This window comes from Symsagittifera roscoffensis, chromosome 1, assembly GCF_963678635.1.
Source record: "Symsagittifera roscoffensis chromosome 1, txSymRosc1.1, whole genome shotgun sequence".
NCBI classification, from domain to species: domain Eukaryota; kingdom Metazoa; phylum Xenacoelomorpha; order Acoela; family Convolutidae; genus Symsagittifera; species Symsagittifera roscoffensis.
Window position 1 is genome coordinate 13,083,988 of NC_087062.1, and position 21,649 is coordinate 13,105,636.

The 21,649-nt window shown below is 36.9% G+C and overlaps 2 protein-coding genes across 3 annotated transcripts in view; one reads left to right on the plus strand and one right to left on the minus strand.

The window, feature by feature from the left end:
- Positions 1-21,649, plus strand: part of LOC134857022 (cytoplasmic tRNA 2-thiolation protein 2-like) — a 465,591-nt gene that overhangs the window by 176,870 nt on the left and 267,072 nt on the right. The window lies entirely within an intron of this gene.
- On the minus strand, positions 11,278-19,194 carry LOC134854666 (cysteine--tRNA ligase, cytoplasmic-like). Of its 2 annotated transcripts, XM_063871018.1 has the most exons (7): positions 19,136-19,194; positions 18,668-18,823; positions 17,735-17,917; positions 16,967-17,238; positions 12,609-12,837; positions 11,882-12,207; positions 11,278-11,640 (listed from the first exon to the last, which is right to left on the minus strand). In XM_063871018.1, exons 1-7 carry the CDS (start codon positions 19,189-19,191, stop codon positions 11,294-11,296), a joined length of 1,569 nt encoding a protein of 522 aa, XP_063727088.1. In that variant the 5' UTR covers positions 19,192-19,194; the 3' UTR covers positions 11,278-11,293. The 2 variants fall into 2 exon arrangements, with proteins under 2 accessions (XP_063727088.1, XP_063727098.1); XM_063871028.1 differs by lacking the exon at positions 19,136-19,194 and having other exon boundaries at positions 17,735-17,913; positions 18,668-18,759.

The window sequence follows — 21,649 nt, forward strand, 5'->3', positions numbered from 1 at the left end:
GAAGTGATCTATCAACGTCGGTTTGTATTTTTGGTCGAAAGTTACGTCATCCGGACAACAGGCCGACAGGAACAGCCTTCGAACTGAAAAAAGGCTAAAATTTTGCAAGTAAGCTTAGAACTAACTTGGAAACGTCTCGGAAACGAATGTTTTGAGATTTGGCGGAAAAAACCACTAGTTCTGACATAGTTTCATTTTCATTTCTCAACATACTATGGAAATTTTTTTATCGAAGTATAACGAAAAATAGGGTCAAAATTTCATTAAAAATGGATTAGTCAACAAAGGAGAAAATGAATTCTGCGCCATTCCCCGGCACATTCCCTTAGGGCTCACCGGCACCTTCCGACGTACGGATAAACAGCGCTTAAGTTTTTTTGCTGATATCTTAAAGAAAAGAAGGTAGAAATATTCTGGAAGTTGAATTTATCTTATTAATCTTGTTAGAAAGAAAAAGGGACACTCCAATTGAAACGATTTGGCAACTGAAGTCTCCGGTTGTGAAACGCAGCCACGATAAGAATCTCAGTCGTGAAAGCAATTGGAACCCGTAGCCCTCAAATAGACCGGAGAATCAGCTGGATAGCTCGAGACTATGAAAAACGAGTAGAATTAAGGTAACTGACGTCAGCCAATTGTCAATAGGGACTTTTCTATGCTTCGTCCCTGTGTAATTTCTCGGCGAAGATTACATACACAATTGTATGGCGCTCCTAAGTCGGCCTGCTTAAGGTAATGGACCATCACTGTCGGCAAATGTTTTAGCGACGAACCCTCTGCTATGCCTGAAGTAGAGGCCTTATTGTCCGTTCTTGCAGAACACAGAAGGTTCGGACCTTCCGACTGGTACAGTTTAGCTGTTTAACCGAGTTAAGATGGTGCCAGTCGATCATATACTGATATTGTCTTGTTTTTGGAGTTAAACAGTATTTTTGAAAATTTCTAATTTTGCGTGTTTTGTTGCACCAAATCAACCAATGCTGACATTCCAATAATTGGTTCCAAAAGTCACTTTCAGTTTGCACTCTAGTCTTTTTTGCGCTCTTGTTCTTTAGGGTATCAGTTTTTTGGGTGATGCCCATCCCCAGAACCCTTCATAGTCTTTCAGACAAACGTTTGCCTGAATGACTGCCAGATGCGCGCCCATGAGCAAGCCATCCGGGTGCCGGACAAAAGGCCGACGGGACTTCAAATCGAATAGAAAAAAGGGACCGGGAAGCCAAATTATGTACGTAAAGTTAGAAAAAACTTACAAAGGTCGCGAAAACGACAATTTTTGTGACGGTTGAGCTTTCGAGAATAAATAGCACTTGTTTCGACTTTTATTTTGTAACTTAATCTGGATTTTTTTTTCATCTAAGTATAACAGAAAAGAGGTCAAAATTAAATTAAGGTTAAGAGTAAAACCATATATCCACGGGGGGAAGGACCAATACAAGTGCTGTACAGTTCATCCCGGCGAACAGCTGTTGTGGCCCTGTTTAAGAACTATACGCAAATTTTTTGGTTATTTGGGCCTGGTAATGTTGCTTCACCCTCAAGCAACGAGCACGGTTGTCTAAGCATAACACAAAGGAGGTCAAAATTAAAATAAGATTACGATTAGGACCATTTATCCACGGGGGAAAGGACCAACACAAGAGGTGTACAGCTCATCACGGCGAACCGCTGTTGTGCCCCTGTTTAAGAACTACATGCAATTTTTTGGTTGTTTTTCTGGGCTGGGTAATGTTGCTTCACCCTCAAGCAACGAGAACGGATGTTTAATTTAACGAAATAAAACTACTCAAAATTTTAATTACTTGAAAAGTTGTGAAATCAATTGTCCATTGCGTGTTAAAAACAATGACTGGAGACTTATAATCGATTACAACAAAACCTGGAGAGCACGATCGGCACCTCCCCGGCCATAAAATTTGAAAGTTAACTCACACGTTCTTTCAAAACTAAAATCAAAATCTGAAAAAATTGAAATCCACTGAAATCCAAAGAAAAAACAAAAATATCATCAGCGTAGTCCAAGTCTGCTACATCCGTATCATCGAGAGCATTGTCATGTCTGCTGTCTTTAAGTTCGCAGAAGATGACCCAATTGATTACTAGTTTGAAAAGAAAGCGAGACAAGGTCGATCCCTTTAATACGGTGTTTATCTCCGAGAACTTTTGTGACAATGTATTAGCAGTAAGACTTAGCAGTAAGTTTCAGTATACATGATTTTCAAAAAAGCAAGATTTTTGTCGAATCATCAGATATTCTATATTCTATCTCTGTTTACCTTGTCGAAAGCCGCCCTGAACTCAATAAAAACGAACAATATAGTGCGGTTTAACTCGCTGCATTGTTCTAAAATCTGCCGGATAGCAAACATTTGATCATGCCAACCACGACATTTAAAAGGGTTTTCCATTACCGCTTGTCGCGTAGCAGTATCGTAGTCTCTGTTTCTCGATTCCATATGGGGACAGTTTGCAAGGGTGTGTACTTTTTTGTACATTCGCTAATCTATATATTCGTGCAAGTTGACCAACAGTTGACCTCAACTTTTGGTGCAACCCAATTTTAATCTCACTCCTTGTTTTCATGGCTCGTAGTTTTTTGTTCAGTTATTTTTTACTTTTTAGCACAACCGTGTCATTCGGATTTTGTTTTGTTCTCAAAAATTCCTCACCCTAGTCATTTGTCAGCTTTGTTTCATTTTATTCTTTAATCACGACGCAAAAACCATTCGCTTATCAAAGGATATCGCTCTTAGTCCGCTGTTGGTGGTATTTGTCTCCGACAAAAAAGTGAAAGTCTTCTTGAAAGCGAACTTCAATACATTCGGTTCGGATTGGGTGTGTTAGAATTTTCAGGTTTTCTTGAGTGGCAGCAGCGGGTAGTTGACGCATAATGCCCTGCTTGAACGGCTATGACCGATGGCCATAACGCATGCGAATTGTTTTACTTTTGTTTCTTTACCTTGTTCAAGTCTTCTGCTGCCCTACCGCAGCCCTCTTTTGCCATACCTGTCGCATATTGCTTAACCTAAAAACTGTGAAACGCGTGGTCCAAAAAAACTCTTCAGAAGATCAGGACAAAATTGGATATCTTTGATTTGATATCTTGGCATAGCTTAAAACTGATTTCGATTGACAATTTTTCTAAGTACCAGCGCAGTGGAAAATACATTGTATTCATCGCACTGCTAGCCACGAGAAATCACAACTTAAAAGGCACTCACAAGGAAAGTCCTGCAACGCAACTATCCACACTGTGAAGCAGGCTTGCCGTATTTTCTCTGTCTATCGGCAGCCTCCTGATTCGCGTCTGTCTTATGATAGGTCAGCGAAAAAGGGGTAACTGGTTCGAAAGAGTGAATTTTTTTTGGTTGCGTAGCTGATTGTCTAGTCTACAATTTCATTTGTAGATGCTGCTTTTCCTTTTTTGGTTCGCAGATTTGGCCGAAGAACTTTAAAAGAACGGAATCTTTTAGTTGGGTTATTTTTGATAAAATTGATTTCAATCTGATCACGAAGTTCCTTGTATAGTTTCGACAGGCCGAAGAAAATCAAGAGTCGAGCCGTTTTTTGTTATTGGGAGATTTTTTGGGTTCATCACTAGTTTTTTTTGTACTGTGATGCACGATCAGCTGTAATTTATTATGAAACACGTCTTTTGACATTTTTAAACTTTTTAATGGAATCTGTCGAGAGAGAAATACATGGTGTGCTTTTATGAAACGTTATGAATTCATCAAATTGTGGAGGCAGATTCACATCAGTGAATACATTCGCTTTGAATGATTCATTTGGTCTAATATAATGGAATTTTTTGTTCGTCTTTTCCAATTTTCTGTCGACATGGCTGTTGCAGCTGATGTTTTTGTTTCGAAAAAAGCCTAGATATTTTATTGTTTTCTCGAAAACCTCAAAATTCTCCAGCTGCAAACTTTCTTGGATTCTTTATCTGTCATTTTTCAAGACTCTGACGTCTAAGAGTATACAGAGATTCTTTTGTATAAAAATGAGGAATTTCAGGTCGTCCATGAACAACAGGACATAAGAACTGCAGAACAAGTCGGGTAGATTGTTGATGAAAACGCAGAAAAAATCGGTCCGACGATTGATCCTTCGGGAACACCGCAGTTAATTGTGAGGACCTCCAATTTAAAAATTCCCAGCCTGACCTAGTCTTTTCTATTGATGACGCGTTCTATCATTGCCTCGAGTGGACTTTTCCTTGCACCATTATCGTTCAATTCGATACAATGATAGAACGCGTCATGGATAGAAAAAACTAGGTCAGGCTGGGAATTTTTGAATTGGAGGTCCTTGCAATTACCACCATTTGAAGCCCAGAAGTTTTAGCAAAATCATTATAAAAAACCTGGGCAGCTTCTAAGCATTTCTTGTCATATTTTGTTTAAAAAAACATGTTGGTCAAAATAGATCGGTTTCTGATTTTAAAAAGGCTGTATTTTTGAAGCTTTTGAAAAGAACAACTCAAACAGAGGTTTCTTTGATGCATTCTTCAAGTCTTATAGTTGTCGAGCGTTACAGGTCTATAGTTGCTGACAAGCTATTTACTTTTCTGTGTGTATAGGAGATGTTGCAACATATTTTAAAGTCAAACAGCCCGGAGGCTTGACACGGAGGTTCTCTACTTAGGTGAACAAGAGTGCATAGATCAAGCACCGCTTGAACGACGACTTACTTGAATGAGCTTACCTTGCAAATTTGTACGCACATGCACTTTGAACCAGCAGCCGTTTGATTGCTGGGCACTATCAATACCAGAGCGCCACATTGCCTTATAGATGAGTCATCTTTGTGGTGTCTTCTTTTGACGTTTGTTACGCTTGAAAATAGTTTTGAAGAAACAGCTGATTGGAACTGCAAGTTTTTTTTTTTTACTAATTGTCAGCCAGCGTAACAAAAATTTTGGTGATTTCCCACTAGGTTTGTGTAGTTTTGTTGTATCTAATGCCCTAAAACAATTTCAGATCTAAGTTTCGATTTCAAACAAGATTTGCTTAAAAGATAGACTTTTTGTGCAAGATTTTCAAGCAAGATTTGCTTAAAAGATAGACTTTTTGTGTTTCTTGAGCTGAACATTTTATGCTGTTTCTATTTTATTGGTTTCAGCTGATTCAATCAGCAGTGACACAATTCTGAGCAACTTACTCATTCAATACGATAGCTGTTTCTAATTAAAGAGGGCTTTCTTGATGATAAGTCGTTTCAAGTAGTTCAAAGCAATTTTATTGTACCAAATCGAAAAGCCCTGCTTATGCTTTGTTCGCCGGGGTATCAATTTTTTGATTTTTTCCCCTTTTTTCCAAAAGTTTAAAGGAAATTTATCCCATGTGGTCAACATTGGTGTAACACATGGGCATTGAAGGTCAGTTGCCAATTCTTTTTGACTTATTCCATAATTTCAATGACTAATTGCTGCCAAATGGAAGCTGAAACCATCAAAATTGTTCCGAACTTCCAATCGAAGCGCTGATTTATATGTCAAGGGCAATGCTGTTTTGGCATTCCTTGTGACAACCCCTTTAAGAACTTTTTGAAACTGAAGATAACATAAAAGATGGAATTAACAATAGATATTGAGTTGAGATTGAGGAATCTAATCCTGCACTGTTTGAAATTAAAGCTATGCCAAAACTTATTTCTTTTTTTTTACTCGGATTCGAACACATTGTTTTTATTATAAATTTTCAACTCGAAATATGTGAAAAAGTGAATACAGTCTGCCAGCATGAGTAAATACAGTGTACAAGTACGGCAGTTTCGAATATCTTTCTTTGAAAAAACTTGTTAGTTCAAATTTAGGCGCAAAAATTTAGGCGTAAATTTAGGTTCAAATTTAGGCGGGGCGAAGTCAAAATCACGGCAAATAATAAGTTCAACAAAAAATTGTAAGATTTGAGGCAATCAATTGTTGTATTGCAACCTCTGTAAGACTAGAAACTATCCTTCTTGAACCTATTCTGCCTGAACCCAAGAAAAAATGTTTTAAGATCACTATTAGCAGTTTTCCGTTGTCACACAAGTCATAATGATTGTATCCGAAAACTCAAGTTCAATTTTTTAAGAACCTACCGCTTGAATCTGAGAGCACATGTTGATTCAAAAATCTGATATCTAAAATGGGGTATGCTTGTCTTGAGTCAATGTTCACAGTAGTGACAACGGGAGATGGATAAAAGCAGTCCGGTTCTCTCTAGCTTTAGTTTAGAAAGCCTTTTCATGGGAGCGACCCTCGATTTACTAAAAAAAAGCTTTTTTCGTTTCGTTCATAGCTACGGATTGCACGTAGAACTGGAACAACACAGAAGACTGTCGCCGAACGCATGATGTCCTATGTTGTCGACAAAACAATCAAAATAAGCGCGAGGGATTGCTAATTACTTACAACTCGCAACACACTATGTCAATCAAAAAAATTTTGGCGCAAATCATCAGTTGAAAGATCTTTGCATTGCTGACCAGATATGCGCCACATATCTTTTAACAGAAGACCTGTGCGGAGGGTGCACAGAGCTAGAAGACCTATATGGTCGAAAACAGAGGAAGTTAAACAGAGAACTTAGTGCTCAGTTAACGATTTCTTGAATTCTCGATGAGCTCCGAGATGACCACCAAGTTTCAGCCTCAAAATTTCATTTCAAAGCTTAAACACTTGAATTGTTTTTGAAAGTAGCAGTAATGTTGTTAGAAGGTTCGAGCTTGTTGGCATCGGACTGACATGTACCTTCCAACACTGGAGCGTTACTGACAAATTTAGTCAATTTAAATCATCCATGACTCAAATCACAAATCCGGAACTTAACTACATAGCATTTTGACTTATCTAACTATTAGGTTCGACTACTCAGCCTAAAAAAATGCTTATATAAATTTTCTAGGACTGCATTTGCTGCTGCAAATGCAATTCTTTTATCGAGGCCCAAATTTATCGGCAGCGGAGCGAGGATTTGCCAATTTGTTTATTCCGTGCATCTTGAGTTTGTACCACTATTCGACTTGATCAACAAAGAAGTACACAGCATTTTAAAAAAATCAAATTTGTCTGGGGAACCTGGTATAGGTCAAACTAGCACCCAGCCCAATGAGAGCTGCAAAAAAATTAAGCGATTTGTATTTTGCATCCAATACGTTTTTAATGGCATGGAGGCAGTCTTGATCTAGTATAATTTCTACTTCGGAGTATTTGAAAGCTATCGTATCACAATGTTCAAATTGTTAAGTACAACTGTTGAAGCGCAGTGACTTTTACAACACGCTGCCTATGTGGTGATTTAATCATTCCTTGTTAACTCTAGCAGTGATCCAGACAATAAAAGATGATTGGAGAGTTTTGAAGACAACCATTAATGACAAAAGCTCAACCTGTTTCACAGAGCATTCCATACTACGCACAACGCGATTTTTTGGAAGATAGGAAGCAGCTTAGCCAAGAAACGCAATCCGACTGATAAAAGATATTCATGGATATCTTTCGTTTTTCTCGAAAAAGTGCTTCAATCACTTGCCCGAGGCAGTTCATCTTTGTTTTGAAAATGAGACAAAGAAGCTAATTCAGAGAACATATTTTTTGTCAGGAAAAAAAATTGTAACTGCATTCCGGAACAATACCAGATAAGGTTTCTCCCATTGAGCCTGATTTGTAAAATTTGAATTAGACATATTAGCACCTATGTAGCTTCCTTGCATTAATTTTATGGCACATATTTCTCAGGATTAATTTGTTTCACAGAGAATTGCCTTTTTTTCTCAATTCATTGATTGATTTGGAATATTTGAAGCAGCTTAAACAATGAATGCAATACAACTAAAAAATGATGTTCACACAAACGATTTCTTTAATGAAAACGCATGGCGATATGTAAATTCATGGCAAAGTGCATCCACTTCTACTCTTTTTTAGAATTTTTCGTTTTTAGAGTAAAATTTGCAAAAAAAACCAGTTCTCTCAAATTGATTTCGGGTTTGAAAGCTGCACTAGAAAAGATGCTTTGTCAATTGCATAACCCAAATCCAAATAAAAATCAAAGATGCATGAAACAACTTTCAGACATTGAAGTTTTTTTCTAAAGAGAAACTGTAGAGCGGGGTTGGGTTTCATTTAGATGTGAGTTTCATTTCAAGGAGATATTTGAAATGGTTTTTGTTAGAAATCAAAGATAATTTAAAAACAAAATTTTTTAATGAGTCTTCATGCGCAATGTCAAGTGCTGTTTGAAACGTTTCTCATCTTCCAATAGGTTGTTTGGACAAACTAGTTTGCCTCAATTTAATTCAAAATTTTTGCTTAGCCTGATTAGCCTGCTGTTTACCCTAACAGGCGCGTTAAAAGAAGATTAAGCGGATCAATATTATCAAATCGGTAAACTTATGAAAAAACCCCATAAACTTGTGAAAACAATCACGCAGTATTCGACTGAAGGCATCAATCACTCTCCAAGTAGGATGCTAGTTAAACGGAAAAAGCAAGAATGTTTGAGTTGAATTTTGAGAAAATTGCTTCAATCATCGTTGCAGAGACTGATTCACCTCTGAAAGCATATTTGATTACTGTGAATTAGCATTGATTAAATTTAACAAACGTGTAAGACACCTCAGTTGCTTCGAATTTCGAACAACTCATAAAAAACAGCCTATAATGAAAACAAAATTCTCAGCCTTAAGTGTACTCAAAAAGCACTCAATTACAGGGCTTGTAATTTCAAATTTAAGTTTTTTCTTAATTCAAATTATGAAAACCATAGTTTTGTGAAGTCTTTTAAATATCAGTTTTCCTTAGAAAGTTTTTTTAACTAATTAAAAAATGTCACATCTCGGAAACCTAAAGCAATTGAGCAGTGGAATTTGGAGGCAGGATTTGCCATACCTGAGAGCACTCTTACAGTACCAGATTTATTGCTTGGAATTTCAATTTTTGAAATAAAATTTTCGAAGCTAAATGAAAATAATTTTTTTTTTCCAAAAATAACAAAAACGTCCAGTCTCAAAAACTAGGTCACATCTCGGAAGCTAAGAGCATTTGAGCAGTCGCATTTGGACACAAAATTTGCAAATTGCAGCGCTTGTGAGTAACCTAACATTACCCAACTACAAGATTGGGAATATCAACTTTTTTTCAAAAATTGGGAATATCAAAATTTTCTGAAAAATTAAAAAGAAATCATTCAACACGTCCTATCTCAAAAACCACAAACATTTGTGCAGTCAACTTGGGAGGCAAAACTCGCAATCTTTGAGAATACTCTGACAGCACCCAACTACAGTTTTGTTATTTATTTCAACTTTTTAAAATTATTTGGTAAATGAGTTTTCTGAAAGTTTTTTAGAAAAAATCCCAAAAATCGGTGTAACTCGTACACTAAAAGGATTTGGGCACTCATAATTGGAGGCCATACTCGAAACCCCAAGGGGAAACCTCCTGATAGCATCCCACTTTAGGGCTGCTTATTTTAAACTGGGTGACATAAACACTGAATACTGGATAATCGAAAAAAATTTTCAACCATTGCAATATACGAAATCACTACAACGTGAAAAAGTTCATTTGTTAAATATGCTAAAATTATACGTTGATATAATATATATAATAGATTGATAGATTTGATATTCTTTGTTATTATTCTATTTTCCTTTTCGATATTCCCTTTTCGGTCAGCTTACTCAAAAATTCTCGTGAAGCTCCTTCGGCACCTATATATACTACTTTGTTAGAATGCAAGCCTGAAATACACAATTTCCTTGCTAATGTAGAAGTTTCAATATGTTCAAATTTAAAGCATGAAAATTCGTAATTAAATCGTCAAGTATTTCAACTTATCGGCTCCGAAAGTTTCAAAACGCATTCAGAAAACAAATAAGAACATAATAGTAGAGTTGAGAATTCCCTTTGTTCGTATACTTTTCTGCCTGGCAATTTTTGAACAGATCTATTGCTCTTTTTTTAATTAAACCCATTAACTGATTTTCGGTATTATTTTTTTCTGACTTCTTGCCGTTTATAGGTTAAAAAAGTAAAAATTCATAGGTCACAGTAAAAAATCAAAGTAAAGTCTTCGCAAGGAAGATCGAGTAATTTTCTTGGTTAGGTCCATACTTTTTCAAGTTTATTTTTAGTTTTATTTGGCAGAAATTTATCATCAGTTTCACTTCTCGATCAATGGATACTTGACACCTCTTTATAATTCCAATAATTTACTCCATTATAAAGAAGGATTCCGAGTTTAAGTACATAGTTTAGCAATTTTGAAGTTCACTATTTTTTCTCAATTTCCGTAAGTGACGTAAAATTCATTTACATATAATTTAGGAGGCTGTAACTGAAACTAAGAATAAACAAAGTTATTGCTTAATGTGTATAACTTCATAAATCTAATGGAAATCGTTTCAGAAGAACTACAAAATACAAATATAAATTTTAATCTTTTTTGTCCCCAACTGTTTGACCCAATATAATTTTTTCTAATATGTTGCCTAGAAAAAGTATATACAACTATTGAAAAACTCAATCAAACAAACTGTTGAAAAAGAGTCAATGAACTAAAAAGGACCAAAGACACTGATAAAGTAAGTTTTGAACATTTTTTTTCTTTGAAAAGGAAACTGAAAAAAAAACAGCAAGAAACATCCACACGTCTATTTTGCTATCTAATTGTACTGTACTGCAAAGAAAACGTGCGTGGAATTTTAACTTTTTTTAAAACCTTTTAGTGCATGAACTGCACACGATGGGTATAAAAAAAAACAATCATTTTGGTTCAGCCGAGGAGTATAGTAGCAAACGAAAACTAAACTGACACACGAGAGATTCATAAAACGCAATAGCAGATTGAAGAGACTGCTTTGGAGCTCTTTTTCCTTTTTCATCTCTCGTAAGCATCAATTCTATGGCAAACAGTAAGCAAGCTTGTTCAAAATTCGCAGGTAGGGGGAACGAAAAAGAGCCTGATTTGCTCTCATAATTGGACCTTCCCCCTACCTGTTACTTTTAGTTTACAATCGTTGACAAACAAATTTTCGATTTTCGATTGGTTGAATCTTTTCAAGCATTCGGTCCTTCAAGCATGAGAACCCTCCCCAATTGAAGATGCATGCGGCGTTTAACTTATGCCATCTAATAGAAATGAACTGCAATGGAGCGTAGAAGTCACGTGAGTCCATTTTTGGCTTTTCTCATTCACTTTAAGGTCATGTTCAAAACTTCTCATATATCACTTCCTTTACGCGATGGGTATCCTTAACAAGCGGTTGCAAATAAGGGAGATTTGTGATATTTAAAGATTTATTAATCGCTATCATTCATATTTTTCAATGACAGATCGTTTATAAAAGAACGAACATTATCACACTCGGCTAATAAAGGTTCGTTTTCAGCAGCGAGTTGTTTCATTTCGGATTTCGAAAGTTTTCTTCCATCTCGATTAGTCTTTCCAAGTGAAAACTCTCTGACAACGTTTCTGAAACGAGTTAGCTCTTCAAGTAACGCTCGCTCGCTGGCTGACTGTTCAACTTCTGAGCTCATTTCGATCCCCATTAGGTTCAGGGTAGAGATGAGAAACTGTTTTGCCAAGACCGCATCTGTCATCTGAAGGTTCCTCCCACGTATGCTGTCACAGAAAGACGAAATGACCTCTGAAACGGAAATTGCCTCTTTGGAACCTGGTCTGAATCTAACTTTACATATCCTGGCTCAAATACTACTGGATGTAATTTCTCACATAATTTTCATTTGTACAACTGTATTAATTTTAGGTCAACCGTTTTGCACTCCAAAATAGTCAACCAACATCTTGCACAATGTTTCCATAATTTTGCGTTAAATTGAGAAGTTGGTTAGAATTTTTATATAAAACTGAAAATTGATTAAACTGACCCAAACCAGACGGAAAATCAAAGTCATCGCAAATAGCTCGGCCAAACTTCCATGAACTCTTTTCGATGAAGTCCAGATTTGATTCAACTCCATCGCCACAGCCAGTGCAGCTCTTCATTTGCTGGTCACAGAAATCCAGTGTCTCAGCTACTCGTATTAAAAAGTGACGAGAAAGATTCAAGTCATCTTTACTGTAAGGCAAAGTTGATCGATAACTTCTTCGCAGACATGTCACCCGCAATTCGTCCGATGTTCCGTGACTGTCCAAAAAATCGTCGACTGAGATGAAATTCTGCAATGATTTCGACATCTTCAAGCCCGTTTCACTAAAAAATTTTAAGCTCAGTTGAAACCGAAATTCTTTAACTGATAACTTTGCATTCAAAGGGCAACTTAAAATGGCACTTTCCCAGAAAGCATAGTCACTGCAAACAATTTTTCACCACTGTCACGCTACCCCTTCAAAAAAATATAAGTTCTTTTGCTTCCCACTATAATATGAAATGTTAAATTTCCTCCTTAACATTAAGACCAATTATCCACGGTGGAAAGGACCAACACAAGAGTTGTACAGCTCATCACGGCGAACCGCTGTTGTGCCCCTGTTTAAAAACTACATGAAATTTTTTTGGTGATTTTTCTGGGCTGGGTAATGTTGCTTCACCCTGAAGTACTAACACATGGTTAATTTTTACGTTAGGAATTAAAAGTCAAAATAATGCATTACCTATCGACCATGGCTCCAATGTGCATGAAAACTTTCACCCAACTGTCTGTTTCGTAGAAGGCCTCGCTCTGACATATTTCGTTATTATGATGGGGGAACTTCAGATCAACCCCACCCGAGTGGATAGTCAGGTGGGGCATACCCCCCGAAATGACGTCACAGAAGGAGGAACACTCGATGTGCCAGCCGGGTCTCCCCTCTCCCCAAGGACACGGCCAGGATACTTCGTCTTAACAACAGGAAACGTATTATTCAAAATATAAGAAAACAAAAAACTACGCGGGCTTGAAACCAAAACTCAGTTCAGACGATTAATCCACAAAATGAACAATTGTTGCGCTCCTGCTAAAAATTACATGCAGTTTTGGGTTATTTTCCTGGGCTGGGTCGCCCGAGGCTTTTAGCCCGAGATTTGGGGCGCGTCCAGCATGCTATCCTCGAGTTAAAGAAACGTTGCTCCCTCTATCGACCGGAGCCACAGTTCTATTGGGGTCAGGACAAAAGGGGACAGTTAAAAGGATGCAGCGCAGTGTGGGGTGCTGAACTATGGGGGGGGGGGGGGGGGCAATAAGGGTCTATCCTATCCTATTAAAAAATGTGTTAAGGTAGGGACTGCAGCCGGATCTTAATTGAGGAGCGTGCGTCTTGTTGAGCTGGGACTGTCAAGTCAAGTCCGTTATAGAAACGTATGGCGGTCTTAGGAGGAGAATTTTTGGTGGGGCGCTCCATCAATGGCTTTTTGAACTCTGTGATAATGAATGTACTTTAGAAGCTTTTAAAATTCTGGTTTACAAAAACGTTAAATTGGCTAAAATCGTTTAGAGAGTTCGACTCGTTTGCCCCACTTAAATTATGTCGAGTTCCTCTTTGTAAGAAGCGTCTTTAATGTTTGGGCGTGGTTTTCAGGGGAGTGGGCCAGTTGATAAAAATGCAATGGACGTAATAGACCGTATGTTTTGAGAGTATATTTAGTTTTGGTTTTGAGGCTCATTTTAGCGCCCCCGGTCACATTTCGAAGTCGGCTGCGTAAGCCGTAATCGGTCTTATTAAAGTTCAAAGTAACAATGTCGACAGGTCCCAATTTGTGCCCAACGGTGCCTTCAAAACCGATATCCCATAGCTTTTTTTTTTGCAGATTCTTTACAGTATTCGGAGAAATTTAGTGCTGAGTGGAAAAATACATCAAGCAATTTATAGTGTTTCTGCACTGGCAAAAGCGAGGCTCACATTGTTACTTCAAGGTCAAGGTTGGATTTTTTATTGGGTAAAGTAAATGACTGACTGAACTTCTGGTGAAAAAACAAAGATCTACTTGAGAAAAAATTCATGCAGTTTATTGAGACAGCTACTTAGTCTAGTCGAGGCGTGTTTTAAGGCGCACGCTTGGAGTAAAGGATGGTAGTCATCGACGTGGAAGTCATACTTCTAGTGGATTTGGGTGCATCGTGCACCCAGACATCAAAAACAGTTTGTGAGATGACTGAGCCATGAGAGACGCCTGTACGCACAATACTGGATGTAGACAAGACGTCTCTGCATTCTGTATTGACTTGGCGGTCACTTTGATAGTGTGCTAGTCATCTTGATAATATTTCGGGAACACTGGTGTCATGTAGCAGTTCCAAGAGAGTCTGATGGCAGACCAGGTCATAAACTTTGGAGAGATCCAAAGTGGAAGTACAGTTCTTTCAGGGGGTTGCCGTTAATTAAAAGCATCGCTGATATGAAGATCAATAGTAGATAAAGCAGTAGTTGTTGAGTGTAGCGGTCAAAAATCGTGCTAATGGGCTGCATTTGGGAGGAATTTCGATAGGGTTGGGGATTGAATGTTTCAAAGTTTTTACTGACGGGATTAAAATGGAAACAGGGCGGTACAAGTCTAGACACTCGAACCTTTGCTAAAGTTAGGTAAACGAACGATCTTGGATTTCTTCCAGATTTAAGGAATTTTGTTTAAACTAAGAGATATGTTGAAAAGATGTGTAAGAAAGCTTTTAGTCAGTGGCCCTAGATGATTTATATGCAGAGGTTTTCAGGTTTCAGGGCTCTGGATGGTTTTGCTGCAGTAATGGCTGCCCCAGTTTCACATGGCAAGAATTTCAGTGGCTCATTCAAACTTGGATTTGAAAATCTTGGGTTTGCCGTTGCACCTTGTCCGATTTGTGGACTCTCCGTTAAGTGCGTTGCAAGTGAAACAGGCGCTATTTATCACGCCTTCGAAAGTTTTGTTCTATTTACAGAGAAAGGGAAGGCTTCTGCTACATACGTTGTTCCGTTTATGGAGCGGACCACTTTCCAGAATTTACTGGACTAGCTGTTGTGGCTAAACGTTCACAAAACGTCGTTCCATTTTCCTCTTTCTTTTTTGCAGTTTTTTTTCGATGCGATGAACCTTCTAGTCTGAGTTTGTGTAGCTACTTTGCCAAATTCTTTGTTTCGTCGCTTAAAGCCAGAGTTTACAATTAATGACGACGAACGTGTGTTTAGCCTGGCTGCCTTTAAAATGATGTTTTTGAAAACACGTTCAGCCATGCTTACCACGTTTATGACACCGTTGTTTAAAAGTTTGCTTTCTGTTTTTTGACGAAAAATATTCTCAACTCGCTTTATTAAAATCAATCAACGTTCTTCTTACAGAGAGCGGGATTTGCTCAGGTTAAGGGATATACATTTTAGAGAAATATTATACTGAGATTTGTTAAATGGAAGATGGTGTGAACCCAAAGTTATTTTCAACTTATAGAGTGTAAAAACTGAAAATGACCGGGCAAGAAGCATGAAGTGTTACTGGATGGCAAGCGGGTCTGATTATGGTCATTTAGTGGGTAAAATTTGAGTCCCTGATCTTTGGTGTGAAGATTGGTGTGAAAAAGTTTTGGTTGTTAGCCTATTTTTTGAAAACCTGGGCCTCCAAAATCCCGTCTTCCATGATTTGCATTTCATCGTACATTAGCGATGTATGTGTGACAATAAGGAGGCCACCTACTTCTCTGAGGCCTCCTAAGGAGGGATTACCAAATTTCTCTGTTCGTTTAATTTCTTGGAACACTGAAACGTATATCTTGTATTCGCACAATAATGCTGCTATTTTGAGTGCTTTCCCGGGTATGCCATTAGAGTTAAATTGTAGAAAACTGAGAAATTATGCGGGTGGATTACCCGTTAGAGGTAATCTTTGAGATATGGGGAATGCTTTGGTTCATCAGAATTCTATGGAGGAATGCTTTTATTCGTGGGAATAAGTGTTTGTAACACGTTGCATTGTTCATTTCTCTATTAGGTGTGTTAGATACTGGGGGAGGTAGGATGCGGTTAGTTGAAAAAAATAGGGCAGTAAAATGTCGATGGCGTTGTTTTAAATTTGCGAAACCACTGCATTTCAGGTGGATCTATCCGCATATATGGCACCACACACTAGCTTGAGTGCGTGCAATTTTTGAGTTACAGGGGACAGGTATACGGACCAGGGTTGAGATTGATTTCGGCACGTAAAATTAAGATGAGGATCAAAAGACGGAGCAGCCAAACCAACTTTGCCTGCTCCGAAACCAAAAATTCGGTTTGAGCATGCTTTCTTCACTCCCAAAAAACGGGAGGGTTCGTACTGGTTCTCTTTGCGTCGACTTTTGACGCTGGTCGAGTCCACCGCTCGTCTGGGCTGGATTATGCTGCCTCACCAGCAAGCCATCATCACGAATCATGGTGGGCCTCAAACATCCGACCTTGCGACTGAGAAGCGGAGACGTAAACACTTCAATACCGCTCGAAAAAAGAAAAAAATAAATTTAAAAAAATTGGCTACTCAATCCAAATTCGACTAAAACTTTTCGCGACAACTGGACATTTAAAAAAGTTTTTAGGGTCGTACGAATCATGACTGAAAATGTTGAAGCACTACATATCATTCGACCCATTCCGATGAGTAGGCCTGGTACCGATTTTGCGTGGAAGAAAAGAAAAAACTAAAACACCCGAGATTTTTAATGGTTCGAACAACAAAATCAGCCGGTTGCTGTTCCGAAACAGTTCCCAACTTTGTTGTTGTAAGCTCGGCGGTAGGGAAGAAGCTACTACGCGATTGACCTTGAGTATCCTACAAAACTTTAATTGTTTTCAATAAAGCTAAGCAATTGTACTTTTTATTTCGGTCTCTGGCCACAAGAAAGAGAGTCTGAAAAGAAACAAAAACATAGACCAGTTTATCAACAGTTTTTTGACCAGTTTTTCTTTAAAATTCATTTATTGCAACTAATTTCACGACTGAAAGTAGTTCATTAAGACAATTATTTTGAAAAACACTGGTCAATAGCGCATATGAAACCAGTTTTTATTAACTTGATTCATTAAAAACTAGCAACCTGAAATGCGAGATTTCCACAACGCAAAATCTGCTCTGTTTTTCTTTTCTGGGTGAAATTTTGTCGGACTTCTTTGCATTATCTCCTCCCGTTGCTCACTTTGTTTACTCAGCACAACAGGATCAAATTTTCCCTCTTTAGGAAAGGACTGAGAGTCAAAGAACACGTTTCCACTTGGAGTGACGTAAGCATACTTTTTCTCTATTAGGGACTGAATGAAGTCGATTATTTTTGGTATGTAGTCCGACACTCGCAAAATCACATCTGGCCTCCTGGAAAACAAGATAAAATTGATCAAGTAAGCGGGGTGCGAAAATTTTTAAAAAAATGTTTTGAAAAAAAAAAATAAGAACACATCTCTTTTAAAACTATCCATATGTAACTATGCGGTCGAAAGGAAAATTTAAATCCTTTTCAATTTCAATTCCTGATACAAAATAAGCCTGACTGCGCAAAATACTATTAAAATTACATTTGTATGAAAAAAAAATGTAATCTTCCAATAAAATTCCAGGTACTCTAATTTTTGCTTAATATCTTATTATTCGTATTTGAAATCACTGGTCTGATTGAGAAATAGTCGCAGCATTTAAACAAGACTGTAAATACTGATTTATAGTGTCAGGATATTATGTAAAAAATTCAGTATATTGCATTTTTCATTATGAAGTCAAATCATCACTGAAATTTTCTTAGAATTGGTCAACAAAAAACCATTTTCTCGAATTAAAAAAATCCTGTGTGCGACTCTCATCTGAGTTCTCCCACCTGACATTCAGCTTCTCGAGAGCGTTGAAAAATTGCAACTCGTACTTGGCTGCTACTTCCGTCTCTCTCTTTCCAGAATCTTTTGCCTTTTTTATGATTTTATCATCTACGTCTGTCACGCCCATTGCATAGACTACTGGTTTGGGTTGATACTTCTCTAACACTCTCCGAATGCAGTCCTGTCTGGGTATCGAGCCCTGCTCAATTTAGAGAAAAAAATGTATTTTTTAAATTTCGAAGATTGCTGACTGCTTTGCCAGTAGCGCACAAAGCCTTACAGCAGCTGCTAATTCGGACAATCAATATGGCAATTTTTCATACGTTTTTTTGAGATAATTTTAGCCTATATTTTTGACATGTATTCTTTTTTAAAGACTACATATAGCTTAAATAAATGGCCGGCCGAAAATTTGAATCATTAGGAGCCTTTGCCCAAGTTATGCGAGATATCACGTTTACTTTTAGTAAGGGTCGTGGAAAACATTTTATTTTGATACAGCTTCAGAGAATTTGTTTTTTTTTCAAAACTTTTCATCACAATATGTGCAGATTAGTTTGCACAACTTAGTCTATAGTGAAGTAGCCAGTTGCAGATTTAGAATTTCATGTAGGGAAGTGTGGTGTTTTAAAAAACTAGAACTTGTCATGCTCATTACGTGAGTCAATGTAGTTTTCCATTCTCTTTCTAGGACAAATGGCCCACAGAGGCGAAACAGAGCTTCGCACCACTTGCGACATAAAAATGAATAATTTAGAAAATGTGTAGATGAATCGACAAACCAAACAAAACATCTTGGAACTCAATACTTGCACATCTAGAAGTGCCAGTCGGAATATTAGAAAAAAAGCTGAAGTGGTAACCAGAAGCTATTATAATTTTTTCAAGTTTTCGAATTGATTATTTTCATTTGAATTGACAAAAGTGAGCATGACTGTATGTAGCAACTGGCATGTCCAATGTGGATGTCATCGTACACTGTGGGTCCACAGGTGTACCACGTGATCAAGGGGGCAGGGGGATCGAATGGCTCCACTGTCTGAGTCAGAGAGTTGTATATTCGAATCAAATTTTGGCTTTCGGAACTCCGTCTGAAAAACGTATGAAAAAAATAAATAGCTTTTTCACTATGGTTAAAATAGTTTAAAAGTTATAACTAAGTTATAAAGATTTTAACTATGGATAGTCAACATAATTTTTAGTAGCAGACCTAATCTCTATCACACAATTCAAGCAGTTGAAACGGTTATATTACGTATCGTTTTCCTGATCAATTGGCTTTTGCCTTGTCGTAATTAATAACTATATTTACATTTGATAGATATCAAGCGACTAGGGAAGTGATTTAGACCATCTTGAACATCAGCTCAAGAATGCTAATAATTTGATCAAAGTATACATACCTTTTGTGGATGAAACCTCTGCTGCGATAACTAACTACAAGTCGAACAATTCTCATGACTTCTAAAATGCCGTCTGTTTTCCTTGTCGATGTTCATATTTTAATTAATTTTCAATAGGTACAACGGCAAGTATTAGATACGTGAAATGTTTCAGTTTGATTTACAGGAAACCCAAATTTTGGAAACCCATTAGTTTATTAGGGTAATACTTTAAGCGAATTTTCTCCAATCGATTTTTTTTTCAAATGACAACAGCGGATACTTCCAATAATGACTAGTCACATATTTCCAAAAATAAGTAGTCTTTGCTATCTGAGTCGGATCAAACAAAGTCGTATGTATCAAACAAATTCGTATCAAACAAAGTAGGCAGTAAAATACACAAAAAAGTAGTTCAAACAACCATTTAATTGTTAAAATAAATGACATTAAAAGGAAGAAGTTTGTTGATAACGAGGAGGAAGTTTGCTTTCGGGTGTGTTTAGTTTCACGAAAGTTAGGTTCACATAAAAATTAGATGGGGTCGAATGATAAATCATATAAAACCTTTTCAACAGTTTTCAATCGTCATTTAAATTTCTAAACTGCGTTTTATCAACACTGAGAACATTTACTGAATCCCGAATGAATATTCGGGATCCAGTAAATGTTTTCAGTGTTGAGAAGACCCAGTTTTGATTTTTAGTTGTAATCCAGGTCATCAAGTAGGGCAGAGCACTTAATTAGGCTATAAACTTTATTTTGAGCTGTAAAAAAACTAGTAAAATTGAAACACGTATCGACTTTTCGTTCCAAACATCGAAAATGGGAACTTGTAATCGTGCATTTTATTTTTGTTCCTCATAGTTTCGAACGACATTAAAACTTTTTTCAAAAAGTTATCCTGGCGTCGAGAGAAACTGAACTAAAATTTGAGTTTCAGTTAAATTTCGAGCGTGCAAAGCGATCCAGCAATGTTCCTTAGCTATATGAATATTGAACTTTTTTAGGTTTTTAGGCTGAGAAACCCTGATTTTACTAAAAAGAAACCTAGTTTTGGCAGTTTCATTTAGCGCTTCCACGGCGATAATTTTCTAATAAAAAAATTTAAAATCATTGCCCTACTTAAATTTTTTATTTCTTTTTGCTTTTCATTCATTTTTTTAAGACAAATTTTGACAATTAGACCTAGTTCATTTACTTTTAACGCGTTTGTATAGTCCTCTAATCACACCACGTACTAAAAACGACACTAATTTGAAGACAAAACATTCTGTGATCGGAATATTAGGTATTACTAGCAGAGCAACTGGCTATCCTGGTTTAAAATTGTTCTAGATTTAGTTATTATGATAATAGACAAATAAACACAAATTTAAGTTTTGTGCTATTTTGTTACTCTCCCCACTCACTCATATAAAAAAAATTTTTTTTCTTCTAATATTACTAGTCGGAGACTTCTCTGCTACTGGCACTTGTAAAATCGTACGATAAGTCGCGCACGACAACTCGGTGATACACTCCATAATAATTCCGCAACATTCGGAGGTCGCTAAGCCAAGATGGGTGAGTTGCATCATAACTATTGTTCCGATCATTTGAAGCATGGGGAGGATCTTTCTATTCAGGTGTTTTTTTTTGTATTCTATGCAAAATCAGGTACCACAAATAATAATCGGAATGGGTCGAGTAATGCATTATATTAAGGTCACATCAGTCGTGACTCGGACATTAGAAAGTTTTCAAAAGTTGTGCTAGTATCGAGAAAAAGATTTCAAATTTTTGATTTTAAGGCTTAATAAGAACAAAGAAAGCGAGCGAGCAGGCTTAAAACAGCAAAATAGCTTACAATAGCTTAAATTAAGCCCCGTGAAAAATTAGTTTTTTAGCGCCTTTTTGGAATACTAAACTTCAAAAATTCAAAAAGAAACTGCAAAAAAAACTGCAAGTTTTTTGTTTTTCTAGCCATTTTCTACAAAAATCTGTCCAATTTTTTAATTTACTATGACTGTCCATTGTTTTCGATCCAATTTATTTCGTTCAGATCCTTTTATCACATCGCGCAAAAAAATCAACACTAATTAGTTTTTTTTAAACAGGCCAAGCGGCGCTTCGCATCACTTGGTATACAAACAATGTATGCATATGATTACCAGCGAATGAAAAGACAAATCAAAAATTGAAAAAACCTTTGGAAAAAAAACGTTTTTTTTTTTGTCAAAAAAGTTATTGAAATTGCAAAAAAGAACAAAATACATGAAACAAAATTAACCTGCACAATTAGAAACTTGAGAAAGATCTTTCAAAACGCTGAAAAGACACCGAACCTTCCTGTGGGAACTTAGTTAGCAGACATAAATTAGCAGACACGAAATTCGAAAATATTTGAAAGTTTCCAATTTCGACAAAAAACAGGTGCTAACTTAAATAGCTTTTCTTGGATTTGCTGTCTCAAACATGGGTGTCACCACTGCACTAAATGCACAAAATACACCAAAGAATTCAAAGAAATTCACTTAATTTAAAACAAAACAA